Source organism: Sorghum bicolor, chromosome 7, assembly GCF_000003195.3.
Source record: "Sorghum bicolor cultivar BTx623 chromosome 7, Sorghum_bicolor_NCBIv3, whole genome shotgun sequence".
NCBI classification, from domain to species: domain Eukaryota; kingdom Viridiplantae; phylum Streptophyta; class Magnoliopsida; order Poales; family Poaceae; genus Sorghum; species Sorghum bicolor.
Genome location: NC_012876.2, coordinates 37,598,628 through 37,615,455, shown reverse-complemented (window position 1 = coordinate 37,615,455; position 16,828 = coordinate 37,598,628). Strand labels below are relative to the sequence as shown.

Here is a 16,828-nt window from a genome sequence, read left to right as displayed (position 1 = left end):
AACGGGAAAATCCACTGTCACAACCTGTGTTGACGAGGCAGCAGGACCAGGTAGAGGACTGCTGCTTCACTTTGCGGGTAGTGGATGGTTCTTCTTCTTCCTGTTCCCATGTTCCGCACCCGCCGTCGATTCCCCTCTGTTACCTTGGCCGTCGTGGTCGTCGCAACCTCCCTCGCGACAACGACGCCGTACGAATGGCGCCCCGCCCCGCCACGACACACCACCAGCTCCCACCCATCCCACCAGGCCAACTCGCGCGCGCTCCCGTAGCCACACGCCCGCCCGCCTCGATCGAAAGATTTGTCGCGTCGCGTCGCCGTCGTCGTCGAGCGCGGAGCCAGCCCGCGCTCCACCCGTCCAACAGCAACGGTCGGCGGCTCCTCCACCGCAGGATCGATCGGGGGCCCGGCGTGGTGCCGAGCTGGCCGCGGGAGAGGAGGGGACCGGTGGCCCTCGCGCGGCCGCGCAAGAAACCGGTGGGAGCGGCGGGACGACCGTGAGTCGCTCGGATTGCATTATCCGCTCGCGGCGCCTGCCCTGCTTCTCCCGCCATTCTTCTCTTCCTGTTCCTTCTCTGCTTTCTTGGTCACCAGCAAGCACTGTTTCTACTTCAATTAATTTAGCGACAGGGAGCGGAGTGAAGCTACTTTTGGTAGTAAAACTTCACTTCAACTGTTGCTAAATTTGTTGCTAAAAACAGAAATCTCGGTATTTTCCTCCGAATTTGTTGCTTTTTTCTGTGCTCTTGCGTAGCAACAGGTGCTTCGGGGGGAGATGGTTGTTCTCCCGCACCTGTACCGCCGTTGATCGCGACAGTCTCGTAGCCTTCGAGGGGAAGTGAAGCATCACCGGCGTCTGTCGTCCATGGCGGGGTCATCACGGGAAGCGGCCGAGAAGGTGGAGAAGTGGATGGCGTTCCCGTCTGGCTCCGACGCCGGCGGCTTCACGTTCCCGCAGCCACGGTCAGTGTCGGGCGGGGGCAAGGAGATCGTGGAGGAGGAGGCGTCGTCGTCCTCCACGGTGGGCGGCGCCGGCAACGGCAACGGCAACAGGCAGGCCTCGTTCCAGCGCGACAGCGGCGTGGCGGGCAGCACCAAGTCGTCGCGTGGGTCGGGGGACTCGCTGCCGCGGGTGTCGCGGGAGCTCAAGGACGCGCTGTCCAGCCTGCAGCAGACGTTCGTGGTCTCCGACGCCACGCGCCCGGACTGCCCCATCATCTACGCCAGCGCCGGCTTCTACACCATGACCGGCTACGCCGCCAAGGACGTGGTCGGCCGCAACTGCCGCTTCCTGCAGGGCCCCGACACGGACATGGACGAGGTCGCCAAGATCCGGGACGCCGTCAAGACCGGCCGCAGCTTCTGCGGCCGCTTGCTCAACTACCGCAAGGACGGCACGCCCTTCTGGAACATGCTCACCGTCACCCCCATCCGCGACGACAACGGCAAGGTCATCAAGTTCATCGGGTACCCAGCCATACTCTGTTCTGCTCAGTTGGTGCTCAAGTGCTCTGCCCCTTGTGATTGATGGAATTGCCCCCATCATCTACGACACAGGATGCAAGTCGAGGTGAGCAAGTACACGGAGGGGCTCAGCGAGAAGCGCATGCGGCCAAACGAGATGCCAGTCTCCCTCATCCACTACGACGGTGAGTCGACGATCCGATCCATCCCTCTGCCGTTCTCCGGCAAATTAAGCAAGCTATACTTGTTGGCGATGATCACGTCTGTGTCTGTTCTTCGACACCGTACGTAGACCGGCAGAAGGAGACGGCGATGTCATCGATCACGGAGGTGGTGCAGACGGTGAAGCACCCGCGCGCTCGCTCCGAGGGTGAACAGGAGCCCGTGGAGCCTGCACCGCTCGTCACGGCGCCGCCGTTGGTGGCCCCTGGCACGCCGCTCTGGGACGTGAAGAAGGAGGACTCGCGGCTGAGCCGGAAGATGAGCCGCCGCCGCTCCTCCCTCATGGGGTCTGTCAGAAACTCGGACACCTAGTGCATGACTGACATGACAATGACAATGTTATAACGATGGTTTCTTGGCAGGTTCAAGATGGGGAAGAGGAGCTCGATAGGAAGCAAGGAGGCCGTTCCAGCTGAGGTGGAGGCCACGTCGCCGGCGCCGGCGCCGGCGACACCGGAGTCAGCGACGGAGAAGGAGCGCAAGAACAGCTGGGAGAAAGAGGGAAGGGAGAGGGACATAAGGCAAGGGATCGATCTAGCCACCACGCTAGAGCGCATCGAGAAGAACTTCGTCATCACGGATCCCAGGCTCCCCGACAACCCCATCGTAAGCACGCACGGCATCCCGCCATAGCTGGTCGGTCAGCTTCGCGCAGTTTACTCAGCGCACAATGCTTGCTTGGGTTGTGCAGATCTTCGCGTCGGATAGCTTCTTGGAGCTGACGGAGTACACGCGGGAAGAGATCCTCGGGAGGAATTGCAGGTGAGCAGTACCCAACTTGGGCAACAATTTGGCAAATTTCATTTTAAACTTGGTATCTTTGATTCATGGCCGTAGCTTTGCTATCTGACACATCTGTTTGGATTGGCGCCATTTGGATAGAACAAGTGCCTATTTACTTTTTTTTTTGAAAAAGTATGTCATTGTAGTTTTTCTCTACCCGACATTTGCCGTGCTATAGGCGATGCTGTTGGGTTGGGCCATATGCAAAACACCGTATTCTTGTATGACCTCTGACCCCACGAGTCCTCTGATGATGCTGAGTAAAGAAACCTTGTCACCGGCGGTGGCCGTGGGTTGTGTCGAAGTGATCTTCTCCTCCACTGTACCCATCCGCCATCGCTGTCCCACAGCCCACACAGCTCCTGCCGGCTCGCCCCGTCCAACATCGTCATCCTGCCAGGCCCTGGTTTCTCTGCTCCTGTCCCGCGTTTTCCGACATGCTCGTCGCCTGCTGCCTGCGCCTCGCGGACCTGGCTGCTCCCAGACCAGGGCAGTCGCCTCGGCACCACCGGCGTGGTCAACTCGATCGGGCCCCACCGACGCCGCGGAGCAGGCCCTGTCGGACGTGGGCACGTGGCCGTTCCCCAGCATGTTCCCGTGGGTGCGGAGCAGGCCGCTGGAGTGGGCAGAGGATATGCCTGGGCCGGAGGCAGGACGACGACCTCCATGGCCGGATGGCTCAGAGCTTTTCAGAGGCAAGAGACTGTTTGGTGAGTAGGGATGAAGCGTTCCAAAAAAAATCCGACTGTTCGTCCGTCCAATCACCAATTGGGACTAAAATACTGAAACGAACAATTTCACGGATATCAGAAACAAGTTCAAATACTTTGGAAACATTATCCATCCTTTGAACGTCACGTATATCCGAAAAGTATCCAATTTTTAAATTTTATATCGAACTTAAATTGAAACAAAATTGAAATGTTAATTTTTTTTTATAATTTTAAAAGTGTTCATATAATAACATTACCTCCTGGGGCATCGAGGTGCGACTAAACTAGCAACTCGCACACGCTGCTTGGTCTTGTGTCTGCTCGCACACAAGGAGCAGGATGTGTTGGCCCAAGACCTGAAGTCCATGAAGCACACAACAGCTGAGTGTGCTTTGCCTACTTGTGCAGTTGTGCTTAGTCAAGTTTAATTATTTTATATTTGCCGCTATATTTTTTTTGTTTTTTTATGACTTTTGTATATACTCAAAACATATCGGCTTAGGTACGCGTAAGCTATGTAAGCATGGCAATGTAACTCAACTTTCTAAAAACATGACAATGCGACTTGTATATGAACTATTGATAATTTGCTTCTACACGTATAATATAATCTAGTTGTAAATAGGACTTAGAGTGTGGTCAAATGACTGCAGCACATGTTGTATATATAGATGTTGCATTGACTCAGTATTCGAAAAATTCATAACCAACACTATCTACGTCCTACTCAAGCTGTATTTGATATATATTTATTTGTATCTGTATCCGAGACATTCTGTATCCGTAGTTGTATCTGAATCCGTAGTTGTATCTGAATCTAAATCATGAAAAAATATAAAAATAAATATGGTATCAATAATCTCCGTTCGTATCAAATCATTTTCATCCCTAGCGGTGAGGATAAGTCGGACAATGGAGCCCATGGCAGAGTTAGGTGGGACCTGCACCACGATGAGAGGAGATGGGCATTTTTGTCTATACAAAAACACGGTAGCTCAAGAATGAAATATTTGTCCAAATTCTAGTATAAGACCAAAACGAACTTATTCCCTTAAAGAGTTTTTTTTAAGCCAACCTTACTAAATATTGGTCATTTGAAGATAGCCAGATATGACAATCTGCGACCCCGGGCTGCAGGATCACATCTTTGACCAAATCCCATAGAGATAGAAATTCTGAGATATGACTCCCACAAGACCCACGAATTATTTGGGAGGGCCTTGTGTACGGTCCTCCTGCTAGCTCTTAGTGATTTTTCTTTTCTTTATTAAATGCATAATTGGTTCTCCTATTTTTGATTTGAACGGGTTGTGGTATTGTAGGTGACCTGAATCCATTCGCTTGTCTTATAAGCGGTACTTTTTCTGTTAGTGAATAGTACTTTCAGCCATGACTTTTCAAACAAGTGAATTATATTGGTGTTTGCAGATTTCTTCAAGGGGCAGAGACCGACATGTCCACAGTTGATAAGATCCGGGAGGCTATCCGGGAACAGAAAGAAATCACTGTCCAGCTAATCAACTACACCAAGAGTGGTAAATTTTGCATTTCCTAACTGAAAAACTAGAAAGCATAGGCAATTGACATTTTACTACCACAGAGTTTAGTCAATATATGTATGATTGATGTGGGTGCTATACTGGTATTTTTCTGCGGTTGTTGTTCATTGACCAGGGAAGAAGTTCTGGAACTTGTTCCACCTGCAGCCAATGCGAGACCAGAAGGTACTCACTGCCTGTAGCTCTTCTCAACTTACTTTGCACTTGTTCAAGTGGTGCCGTGCACAAACTCATTCTATTATTTGGGTATGTAGGGAGAGCTTCAGTACTTCATTGGTGTTCAATTGGATGGAAGCGACCATGTTGAACCCCTTAGGAATCGTCTCTCTGAGAACACTGAACTACAGAGTGCTAAACTGGTAGCTCAATTTATTCTTACTAGTTTTCATTTTGATGGTATAAACAAGATCTATAATTGGTGCACAATAAGTCAACTTTAAGAAGTAAAATAAAATAAGGACTCGGTTATTTGGTTTCTAGTCTAGTTGTTATGGTCCATAGTGATGAATTAACTTTCAGCCTTCTTTTGTGAGAGTAACACTTATAAAAGAACCTGTGGACCTGGAAATTAACAAGCAACACGAGTATGTCATGTCAAAAATATGTATAGCTACTCCTTCATTTCCAAATTGTTAGTGGTTTTAGGTTTGTCCTAAGTCAAAATTCTCTAGCTTTGACCATATTTCTTGAAAAATTTACAAACATATTCAATATAAAACTAGATGCATCAAATAGACCATGACATATATTTTGATAATAATGTATTTTTTTATGTGGTAGATGTTAATATATTCTTTACAAACTTGGTCAAAGTTAGACAAGTTTTACTTAGGATAAAACTAAAACGACTAACAATTGAATGGAGTGAGTACTTGATACATAGGACTATAACATTATGTAAATGTATTGTTGCTTTCAAATCTGAAGTACACTATATATTTATATGATAAAATTTAAATAGGTCAAAGCTACGGCAGAGAATGTGGATGAAGCAGTCAGAGAGCTTCCTGATCCCAACCTGGTAAGGTACATCTAATTTTTGTTTCACTATTTTTCAACAGCATTTTGCTAATTATTCTTCTTAATTAAAATATGCACATCCCTTGCATGTTGAGGGAAAAAAAGGTTATGCTAGCTAGAGATCACTAACTATTCTTAAACTTCTATAAATATTATTATAAATATTTGGTCTATTTCAATTGCGGAGGTCAATTTAATGCTCTATATGGAAATGCAAGTTTTTATAACAAATAGACAACACCTACTATGATATGGGGGAAACCTCAGAAGAAAAGGATTAAAGTAATGGACACTCAATTAAACTATTCTCATGGTTTGCCTCATATTATGAGCTTTGCATTACGAAACAGAAAACCATAGCTGTAATGTTGATACTTTGAATTAAAACGAATATTTAAGAGTAGTTTGATTAGCTAATTCTTTGTCATATGCTGTGTTGTGGCTAATATGTGTATTTGCAGAGACCAGAGGACCTATGGGACATTTACTCAAAATATGTTTCCCCAAAGCCTCATAGACGTTACAACTCTTCTTGGATTGCGATAGAAAAGGTATGCTATCTTAATGTTTCGTACAAGATTACAAGATTATGATGTAAGTAGTGCTACACAAAAAGTAGTTAGTTAAGCTTATTACTACTGCATATACTAGACAAAGAGTTGGAGGAAAAATAATTTACTATTTATCGCACCGAAGAAAGGCAAAAGCAAGATGACAATGCATTTTTTGCCATATATGTTTATAATAGTTCATTTCGTTCTATCTCAAATTGTAATTTCTACCTTTACTAAGCCTGAATAGTATGTTTACTACTCCCTCCATTCCAAACTATAAGACATTTTAGCTTTTTGAGATACATTACTTTCATTATGTATCTAGACCTAGTGTATATCTAATTGCATAGAAAAACTTGTATATAGAAAAGCCAAAATATCTTCTGAATGGAATATGTCATGCAATGATATTTTCTTTTGAATATAGTGTTTTTTTTGTACCAAGTTATGAACATGCAATAACTTATCAATTTAGATAACACTCAAAATGTTCTATGAGCAAAATGCTCAAGTTTTTTATTTCATTTTGATTTTTATCGGATTGATTTATACTCCCTATGTTTTTTATTAAGTGTCACAACTTGGTTTGTCCTAAGTCAAATGTGGGTATCTTTGACCATTGATTTCAAAAAATACATATAGTTTCATGTCATAAGATTTATATTCTTAGATTTATTATAAGAAATACTATCATAATATGTAATTCACATATTATGAAACTATAAGGATTTTTCAAAATAGTTAGTCAAAGGTTGCAATGTTTGACTTAGGACAAACCAAATGTGACACTTAATAAAAAAATGGAGCGAGTATAATCCATAATGTGGTCATACTTTAAGTATATGCTTGACTATTAAATGGGTTTTTTTATTTCAGTTCCATAGTAGTATAATGTCTTCTTTGTATTTGTACTTCAGATTACAAAATCTGGGGAGAAGATTGGCTTGAAGCACTTCAAGCCTATAAAACCTTTGGGTTGTGGTGACACTGGCAGGTAAGGAGATCAACCTAACCTTGTGAAATTGGAACATACATAACTAACCATTTTAGGTATTTGCTACTACTTTTGAATGTCTACTAGCAAGAAAATAAAAATTTTATTAAATCAAACCAAACAAAAAAAATGGTAGATGTAAATCCACGCCGTATATGATTCTGCAAGTGTATTTGATGTGCCCTTCCATGCCCCTTAGATATTTATTCTAGAGGAGATGTGAGGAAAATATTAAGAGGAATGAGTGGGAATTAGGGTTTAGGTTATTGATACATGGTAATCAAATGAAGGTAAGATTTTTATTGCTATAGAGCACAAGTGTTATGATTATGGATGTTGCTTGTCTAGAAGATGTGGTACTCATGGTTTTTTGGTTGAATAATTCAACACATTGGACATTGAATAGTATATATATGCAAAATGTGCTCAAGCCATCCCAACCCAATCAAATACCAACTAACAGGTGCTGGTAGTGTGGTCCACGTGGAGGCATGAAGTTGGTAGATGCAGATGGCTATTTAGGATGGGCACAATTTAGCAATTTAGCTATCTTGCCTCTATTCGTATGAATGTTAGTGTGCCTGGTAGTTAGCATTGGGTTCCTATGGGAATTGGGGTTTGAAAGAGACATGAGGATTAGGTGTGGGCAAGGGCGACAGCCGTACATGAGGCTAATGCGCCTGTGTGCAATTGAGGGGCTGAGGAAGATCTTAGTTGACCGATTGGTGAATGACAGATCAAATGGACTTGAGGAAACCATGGTGGAGTTTGGTGGGAGGTGGATGGTATGCTGCCTTTTTGATAAGTGGATGACAAGAACATGTTGAAAATAAATTGCAACTAATATATACACCTATGTGTACTTAGTATTTACATAATGTTTTGGCAAAACTGTTGGGTATTCCTTGGAATACATAGGCATCCATACTTGATCTGCCCTATCCTATGATTTCTTTGTTACCGTATCTTTGTTTAAGAAGGGGTATGATACTATATTATGTTTTTCTCCCTAGTGTACATTTGGTGGAGTTGCAAGGCAGTGGTGAATTATTTGCAATGAAGGCAATGGACAAATCGGTGATGTTGAACCGCAACAAGGTAAATTCTAGAAGTAAACGTGATTGACATGCAGTGTTGTATCTTTTGATAGACACTTCATGCTATCAAACTCCTGGTCACACTGGTATGGATAGTAGGAGAGTTTTTTTAGATAAGTGGTAAAATTTATAGTTGAATTTTGAATGATTGTTTTGTATCTGTATGGTCGTGTGGGTGTGGATTTGTGCCCCTAGAAGGGAGTGTCAGTGGCTTAAATTTCAAAAATGAAGAATGAAGGAGCAATATGGCATCACAAATCTTCCAGGAGTGAAAACATTGATTAATTTTAGGATGTTTAGTATTTATCAATTTATTCAATATGCTATAAACATATTCTTACAAGATAAAATTTCCAAATATACATGTCAAGTTCACTCATTCTAAATTGATTTTTGAGTGCATTTAGTTTCTGAAATGTGCAGGTTCATCGAGTTTGTATCGAAAGAGAAATATACTCACTATTGGATCATCCTTTTCTCCCGACATTATATACTTCGTTCCAGGTCAGTCTTATGTGCTATGTTGTTGTGCCTTGTCTTAGAGTCGTTTAAGATTGGTAAATAAAGAAAATGGTTCACATAACTTCATCTGCATGTAGTTTCTATATGGTTATCTACTGAACTCCACAATTGATTACTAACCTTCATGTTTTGTATTTTCATAATTTACTTTGCATTTTAACTTTTGAATTTAACATATACGCATTACTAATCATTGCTTTTTTCAGACACCAACACATGTTTGTCTCATAACAGACTTTTGTCCTGGGGGTGAATTATTTGCACTACTTGATATGCAACCGATGAAACTTTTCAGAGAAGAATCTGCAAGGTAGCTGTTAAAAAATGCACATTTTTTGATGCATTACTTGTTTGTTAAGATGTGCCTATTCTGATGCAAAATTTTATTGTGCTTACGAAAATGCCTTCCAAAATGGATATGTTCTTTCCTTGTTCAGATACAAGTATTAGCTCATGATGTGAAGTTAATATAGGGCATTCCTAATGGTTTATAATTTATCTTTGTAGCTTGAGTTTCTAAGATTCGATGTTAACAACATATGAACCATTTCCTAATGATATGACAATTTGCAAAATAATGGCATTAATGAAAAGAAATCTCATATCTTCATTAGGATTATATTTTTTTGGCAAATTCAAATGCTACGATATGTTTATTCGATATATTGTTCCTCCAAACAAATAGTTGTTCAAGCAAATAGTTTTTCTGACACTTGGAATCTGATGAACTCTTATGAACTATGCTAAGGAATACCATCACTACCTAGGAATGCAAGTAGGCCACTACCCCAAAACTGAAGAAAATGGACAATTATTTTTTTCGACAATTTGGATTGTAGAGATGTGATAGTCATTTAAACTAATGTATTATTAAATCTTTATTATGATATATTGCCTATATTTTTTTGTTACATTATTTTTATCAATTTTTCTGCAGGTTTTATGCTGCGGAGGTTGTAATTGGTCTTGAGTATCTCCATTTCCTTGGTATTGGTCTTATTTTTATTATTTCGCATAGTTTCTAGACAAGTCTGTTCCTCAAGTGCAGTATGCAAATGTTACTGAGACTAGGAAATTTTCACTATTCTTGATTATTTCTCTAAACACGGCTTGTTGGATTAATAATAGCTAGCCAGACTGTGTTTAATTACTAAACAAATATATAACAAATAAGTTATAAATCGACTGAGTAACAATTAATATCGTTTAAGTAAGATCATTTGTGCCATGTGTTCCTATTCTTTAGAAGGGATGTGTTTAAATTCTTGTGGTGACATCAATGGTTAGTGATTATACAGTGTTTCTATTGTAGGAATAATATACCGTGACCTAAAACCAGAAAATATTTTGCTCCAAGAGGATGGCCACATCGTTCTGACTGATTTTGACCTCTCGTTTTTGACTTCTTCAAAACCTCATGTAAGTCGAGAGCAAGCTTTAAAAAATAAATCAATATTAGCATTTTATTTGTGCATTTATTCCTCATCAGTCGACTATGATATTTCACCAAACAGTACTAGCAGAATGTGCATGTATACTTCACACCTTCGTGGTGAGTTTACTATTTTCCACTTGCATGATATTTGCAGTGGAGAACAAATAGTTTTTCATGTGTCAATGACATAGATTTAGACTGCTTATTGGTGCCTCAATCATGTATGTTTGTTTTCCGTGAGATTTTGTTGTGTACTTAAATACAAAGCTATAAGCCAATAACCTTGCTAATGATATACTTCAGGTCATAAAGCATTCTACATCAAGACGAAGAAGATCTAAGGAGTATCTTCCCCCAAGTTTTGTTTCAGAACCTGCCACTCCGTCGAATTCTTTTGTTGGAACTGAAGAGTACATAGCTCCAGTATGATACAGTGCTCTATCTTTACTTTTTTAGCAATGTTTTTTTTCCTATTTAATCAGAGAGATGACTGAATTCCAAATAATTTGAATGTGATCTCCTAAGTTATTACTCCCACCATATTTAAAAGTTAAAACTGGTGATAATTTAGCTTGTCAAGGTAAATAGTCCCAAAGTTTCATGTAAAAGAAAGTTGCAGAGTTTTGAAGTGCAGTTTGGTAATTTCATACCACTTTCTAAATGTTGTACCAAATATACTTAGCTTGTTGCAAATATTTTAAGATACCATACCTAATTATATGGTTACTTCCACTCAAATATTTTTATCATTTTGCAATGATCGCAATAATTGTTATACTCCCCACATCCATAAAAAGTTTCATAATAAAATATTCTGCATATAAGAGAACATATCAATTTTATAGGATTTTTTTTCTCTTCCCTGGTTTGAGCCGAATCAGGGCAGAGGATGGCACCAGGAATGGTTGCGTTGAGTTACATAGATGATGCCAAGGAGGCACCATGGCCGTAGCTGAGAGTGAGAGGTGGTTGCACCATGTCGGGGTTCCTGAGCACCTTAGGGGACGGGGTTCACAACTTCACATAAGGGGAAGAACAGAAGAGGTAGTGCTTGTTGGTGGCTAGTGAGTGACCTTCCGGTGCCCGCCGGTGGCTACAGTGAGCATATAACCCTGATTCCATGTTATAAATATCAAATTTAGCTCTTGTATCCTTTCCCAAAAGGGTTGGTATATAATATAGAGTATACAATACGCAGAGAGGCCCCTCTACAAGAGATCAATTACATGTAAGCGCATATCCCAAACAGTTCGATAAGTATGAGATTTTTTTCTTATTCATCAAAAAAACTATTGGTTCTTTGGCATGTGGCCCATGACATGTCATATAGTTATAGGGAAGATGGTAATCCTAAGTAGTCCCCAAAAAGCAACCAACATGGATGGTACCATTGCCACATTACCATGGGTTTTGTGGAACTTTAAGATGAGAGTATTTGGTGTCAAACACGCCAAGCCAAATACACTTTTTGACATTGGCTTCCTGAATCTTATACTATTAGTGCATTTAACTAAACCCTTGAATTCTTATTTCTTCACTTCTTGATCACTAAATTAATAATGTTAAGACATTGATCGTGAACCTATGGTTTTCTTAATCTTATTTAAACTTTTAGTGCATTTAACTAAACCCTTCAGTTGTTATTTCTTCACTTCTTGATCTCTAAATTAATTGCCATGCAATCTTTTGATATTTTAGGAGATCATCACAGGTGCACCACATACAAGTGCAATTGATTGGTGGGCTCTTGGTAAGCAATAATTTGTGAGACTTTTTTTTGATGATTTTTAAAATATTGCAACATGGTATTTTAGCTAATGAGGGTGCCAGCCCCCCTGGGCGTGAAGTGTGCTATATAAAATCCCTAAGATGTGGTTCTAATCACCAATCCAAAAGATTATATACAAGAAATGGTATAAATGAACTAGTATCAAAATACTTGTGTTATATGTTGAAATCAGTTCCAGATGTTCCCCAAAAAAAGTCTCAGATGAAACAACCTAGGATCAATGACGGCTTGTGTGGCACCATATTAATATGTACATCAAGTTATATATATGCTAACTTCAGTTTAGCTTGATCCTTGTAATCTGTATAGTTCCGTAATATGAATATGCAAGTAATAGATCTATATCAACTACTCCCAGTTTCAAATTCCATGTTCAGGTATATATATATATATATATATATATATATATATATACTGTCTCTCTGAGGTTGTCACATCCTTCTTCCCCATGATATAGGAATTCTCTTGTATGAAATGTTGTATGGACGTACACCTTTTCGAGGAAAGAACAGGAAAAGGACATTTCATAATATCCTGCACAAAGATCTTACATTTCCAAGTAGCATTCCGGTAAGAAATTTCATCCTCATTTTTGTTACCTACAGTTGCATGTAAATCTGGTCAAATTTGCCTGTCGTGCAGTTAACATTTGATGGTATAAAAATAATTTTAAAACTACCTAGTGAGTAGTCCCTTGTTTAATATTACTAGGCAGATCTAGTATACATTAATCTACAATGTTGTTTGTTCTGTTCATCTATTAACAAATGTTTACTGCAGGTTAGTCTTGCGGCTAAGCAATTAATCCATGGGTTGCTTCAGAGAGATCCCTCTTCTCGACTTGGTTCAAGTGCCGGTGCAAATGATATCAAGCAACATCCCTTTTTTAAAGATATATACTGGCCACTCATCCGTTGCATGGTGATCTGGAAATTGAGCCTTTGAAAAGTATCTTGGATAATTGTTTGGTACATCACTAATAAAGAACATAACTTCGCATGTGCAGGAGCCCCCAGAGCTTGATGTTCCACTGAAACTAACTCGGAAGGAACCTGAACTAACAGTGAAGCCTGAGGAGGATACTCATGCTCAGATTCTTGACACATTTTAAGGTGAGGCTCAACCAATTTTATCGGAAACAAAAGATGAGAAAATACTTTATATGATCAAATTCTTTAATTACTTTTGTGCTGATCGAAAGAAAATCACTAAACACTATGTTATATACACACAATGACACAAGATTATAAAAGCAATCAAAAGCATGTGAATAATTATGTAAGTAGAGATATCTTGTACAAAAAATTGGTCCGACTAGGGAAAAGAATAATGGCTTTAGATGGCTCCCTGTTTAGACCTGTATTACCCCATTGATACCTTTATCATTTTTTGTGAGAAAGGGTGCTTTACAGGAACATGATTACATTTGTTTTCCACAAACTCTTGAATACACGTTGGTGCTTATTATGCTTACCATACAGTGCCTTTGCTGCACAATGCCATATTAGTAGTAGAATTTAAAAAGGTTGAATGATTCTATATAAGATGGTAGTAGAATTTTTTTCTTGTTCGGCCTGCCTAAGAAACTATAAAAGATGGTAAATATTACTTTTAACAGAATATTACTGTCAAGAGTAGCTTAAAATAAGTCAAACAGAGTACTCTTTTTACCTAGGCTTTCCATGTTACATTTTGCAGGGCAGGCTGTACCAATACCAACCCCGGCGCCCCGCGTGGAAAGAACGTTGTTGAGCATGTACATATTAATAAAAGAGTTTTCATCGGCAAGCAGGATTTCCAACCTGAATTGCACTAGAGGTCGTTGTGTACTTGAGGCATTCTTTTGGTTAGGTCAAGTGAATAGTACATCAATAGGATAAAGTTCTTGTAAATTAATGTACCGTTTTTTGTGCATATGGCTGAATAAAATGTAGTGATTATTTATATAACATCGAAAAATTTTGAATGAAGTGAAGTGCTCTGGGTTTCATAAGTTATTCTCACGTCCTCATCTAGGCTACCACTAGGCAAAAGAAGTAGGATGAGTTGGTCCATCTTTTTTTTCTCGGATGAGCTCACCCTATATCTAGGAAGTGTATTCTCCTTAGAGCAACTCCAGGGACCCTACTTTTGATTTGAGGTATGCTCCTCATGTCAGAGCCCTCATTTCTTTAGGACCCACTTGTCAATCACATTCATGTTAATTTTTTATCTCATCCCTTCGTCCTATCCATCTGTTTGGATTGGCAACCATGACAGGGGAAGGCAGTGGCGAAGCCAGAAGATTTTAGAAGCCCGGACAATTCGCAATAAGCAAAAATATTTAATTATAAAATTACAGAATTCTATATAAATATAAAGAAAAATTACCTTTACATTTTGGTGAGGAGCCCGGCCGGTCGCCCGGGGTGGCCGGGCGGTGGCTCCGCCAGTGGGGGAAGGGATGGGTTCAGGTGCCGCCTTGGGGAAGGGAAGTGCGAGGGAGCCGCCGCGCAGGCTGCCAAGGAAGGGAAGGAGAGAGGATCACCAGCAGGGAACGGAAGGAGAGAGGACCGCTGCCATGGTAAGGAAGGAGAGAGGGCATGAGGGGAGGACCGATGTCAGGGGAGGGAAAGAGGGAGATCAAGCCAGTACTCTGCACCAGAGACGGGGTGCCCAAGGTGCTCCGTACCGTAGAGGAGGTTGCACTAGGATGCTCGACGTCAGGCAAGAGGCCACACCACACACAGGAGGCAACAGTGGAGGGCTTGACTGTGGGTACGAGCAGGGGTGTGGGAGAAGGGGAAAAAGTAGGGGGCCTCCAGACCCAGGAATAAGGACTCAAGGGGGAGATTTGATGGCTTTCTAGTTTTAAGGGCCTAACTGCCTAAGAGTATCTCTAACTGTTTGGCAAATTTCGTTTCCCAAATCTTATTATTTGTCAACTCCCAAAATAATATGGAGAGGAAAAAAATCTCAGCTTCAACAGTTTAGCAAATTTTGTTTCCAAACACACAAAAACCTGCTAATGAAATGAAGAGCCCTGCTAAGCGAACGAAGAGCCTCGCTAAGCATGAGGAGAAAGATCGATACCAAGCACGAAGTTCACGCCATATTTACGCGTTAGATAGGGAGATATGCTAAGTTAGAAAAGATGAGGATGTGGGATGCCAAATTGTTGGAGAGGATTTTTTATTATTTTGCTAAAAAAATTATGGATAGCAAGTCATTTACCAAACTGTTGGAGATGCTCTAAGAGCAACTCCAACTGATCTCTCAAATTTTGCCCTCTATCCCCTTAAATGAGAGTCCCCATCCATTAGAAGCAAGCTTCGATTCCTAATGTATTAATTATCAAGTTCTAAGCCCTTAAGAGAAGGATAGGACACTACTATAGACTAAGCTATCCTAGCCACATTTATCCAACCGGTTATTACATAACTGATGGTGAATTTGTTTGGCCGCTACTTATATAGGAGTACTGGGGCATGGAGATACCAGGTAAGAAAACTTGTATCGACCACTAGATGATTGTTAGATGCAGCGATGAGCATGTGGATCATTTTCTCTGCCGTATTATATGCCAAGCCGCTTGTGATAACCGTTATGGTCGCCAGCCCTAAATAATGGAGGACCAGCTGTCAGGCTGTCTCCCCAATAGAAGATCTATTTGGGAACCCAAACTCAAAATGGGTCTCCAACACATTACTTATAGCTTCCAACAGGGTACTCATACAGAAGATCTATTTTGAGTATCATGAGAGGTATAACTCAAATTTGGGTATCCTCTCTCCTCGAGACCCATTTGCAGAGAGTGTTGTATTTTAGGTCTTGTTGTTGGACAAGACTAAAAATAGGTATAAAATATTTTACCTATAGCGCTACCCAAAGGATAAATGGATCTTGTATTTTAGGTGACGATTGTTGGAGATAGTCTCATCATTCTTCATTGATGTTTAGTACCGTCCCAACTACCAACACTCTTTTGTCACATTACTTCCGCCGAGAGAAGCCAAAGAGACTCACCCAATGCTCTACATATTCTTAGCATCACATACTCCACTACTAGAAATCCTTTGATCTATGATGATTTAAGAATGATGATTTGGATTTTGGTCACTGTTGGTATTCATTAATGTAACACTTGTCTTAGCTAGTCACTTATTAACTACCTATACCTCTAGCTTAGCGAACTAGGTTGTCATCCCCGGTGATGGAGCTTAAGATGTCTGTTGGCATTACCTAGTATTACTACTAAGTAGATAACTTATTATTTTATAACTAGATAGAATATAAAGATAAGAAAGAAATGATATCCGTAAGCACACAGATTAAATATACCATTGTAGCATTTTACCTAGAGTATTTCTAGGTTGTCAATTTATATTTTACCACTGGAAAGGGATAACTAAGAAATATGATTATTCACTTGCATATGCAATAGAGAGTTAACCATATCTAATCAATCTACTCAATAACAGAATTAAGTGTCACAAGTCGTAGGATAAATATATTATAAATGATAAACATCCAAGTCATGATAAATAATAAATGCACCTTCGGCACTCTAATCTATAGCACTTAGCATGGTATTAGGCACAGCCAAGAGGTAGGGGTCTCCAGCTCTAATGACTTGATCAAATGACTTGATCTAGGAGACTAACCTATATGGCTAGGCTCTAGAATTAGTGGAGCTCT

General features: G+C 40.8%; 1 protein-coding gene across 2 annotated transcripts; it reads left to right on the top strand.

Annotated features, from left to right (window-relative positions):
* Nucleotides 865-14,148, top strand: LOC8069866 (phototropin-2). Of its 2 annotated transcripts, none has more exons than XM_021464598.1 (22): nucleotides 865-1,466; nucleotides 1,557-1,648; nucleotides 1,756-1,972; nucleotides 2,048-2,291; nucleotides 2,377-2,447; nucleotides 4,610-4,716; nucleotides 4,856-4,905; nucleotides 4,995-5,099; nucleotides 5,702-5,761; nucleotides 6,222-6,311; nucleotides 7,232-7,308; nucleotides 8,322-8,406; nucleotides 8,829-8,909; nucleotides 9,134-9,237; nucleotides 9,865-9,914; nucleotides 10,240-10,346; nucleotides 10,666-10,785; nucleotides 12,061-12,112; nucleotides 12,609-12,721; nucleotides 12,932-13,072; nucleotides 13,158-13,263; nucleotides 13,855-14,148. In XM_021464598.1, exons 1-21 carry the CDS (start codon nucleotides 865-867, stop codon nucleotides 13,260-13,262), a joined length of 2,673 nt encoding a protein of 890 aa, XP_021320273.1. In that variant the 3' UTR covers nucleotide 13,263; nucleotides 13,855-14,148. The 2 variants fall into 2 exon arrangements, with proteins under 2 accessions (XP_021320273.1, XP_002445377.1); XM_002445332.2 differs by having other exon boundaries at nucleotides 13,850-14,144.

Excerpts from the sequence above, each read along its gene's own strand:
- LOC8069866 (XM_021464598.1), top strand. The coding sequence starts at position 865 with ATGGCGGGGTCATCACGGGAAGCGGCCGAGAAGGTGGAGAAGTGGATG. Across the intron at positions 6,312-7,231 it reads CTTGGATTGCGATAGAAAAG|ATTACAAAATCTGGGGAGAA; the intron begins GTATGCTATCTT and ends TTTGTACTTCAG. Across the intron at positions 12,722-12,931 it reads CATTTCCAAGTAGCATTCCG|GTTAGTCTTGCGGCTAAGCA; the intron begins GTAAGAAATTTC and ends TGTTTACTGCAG.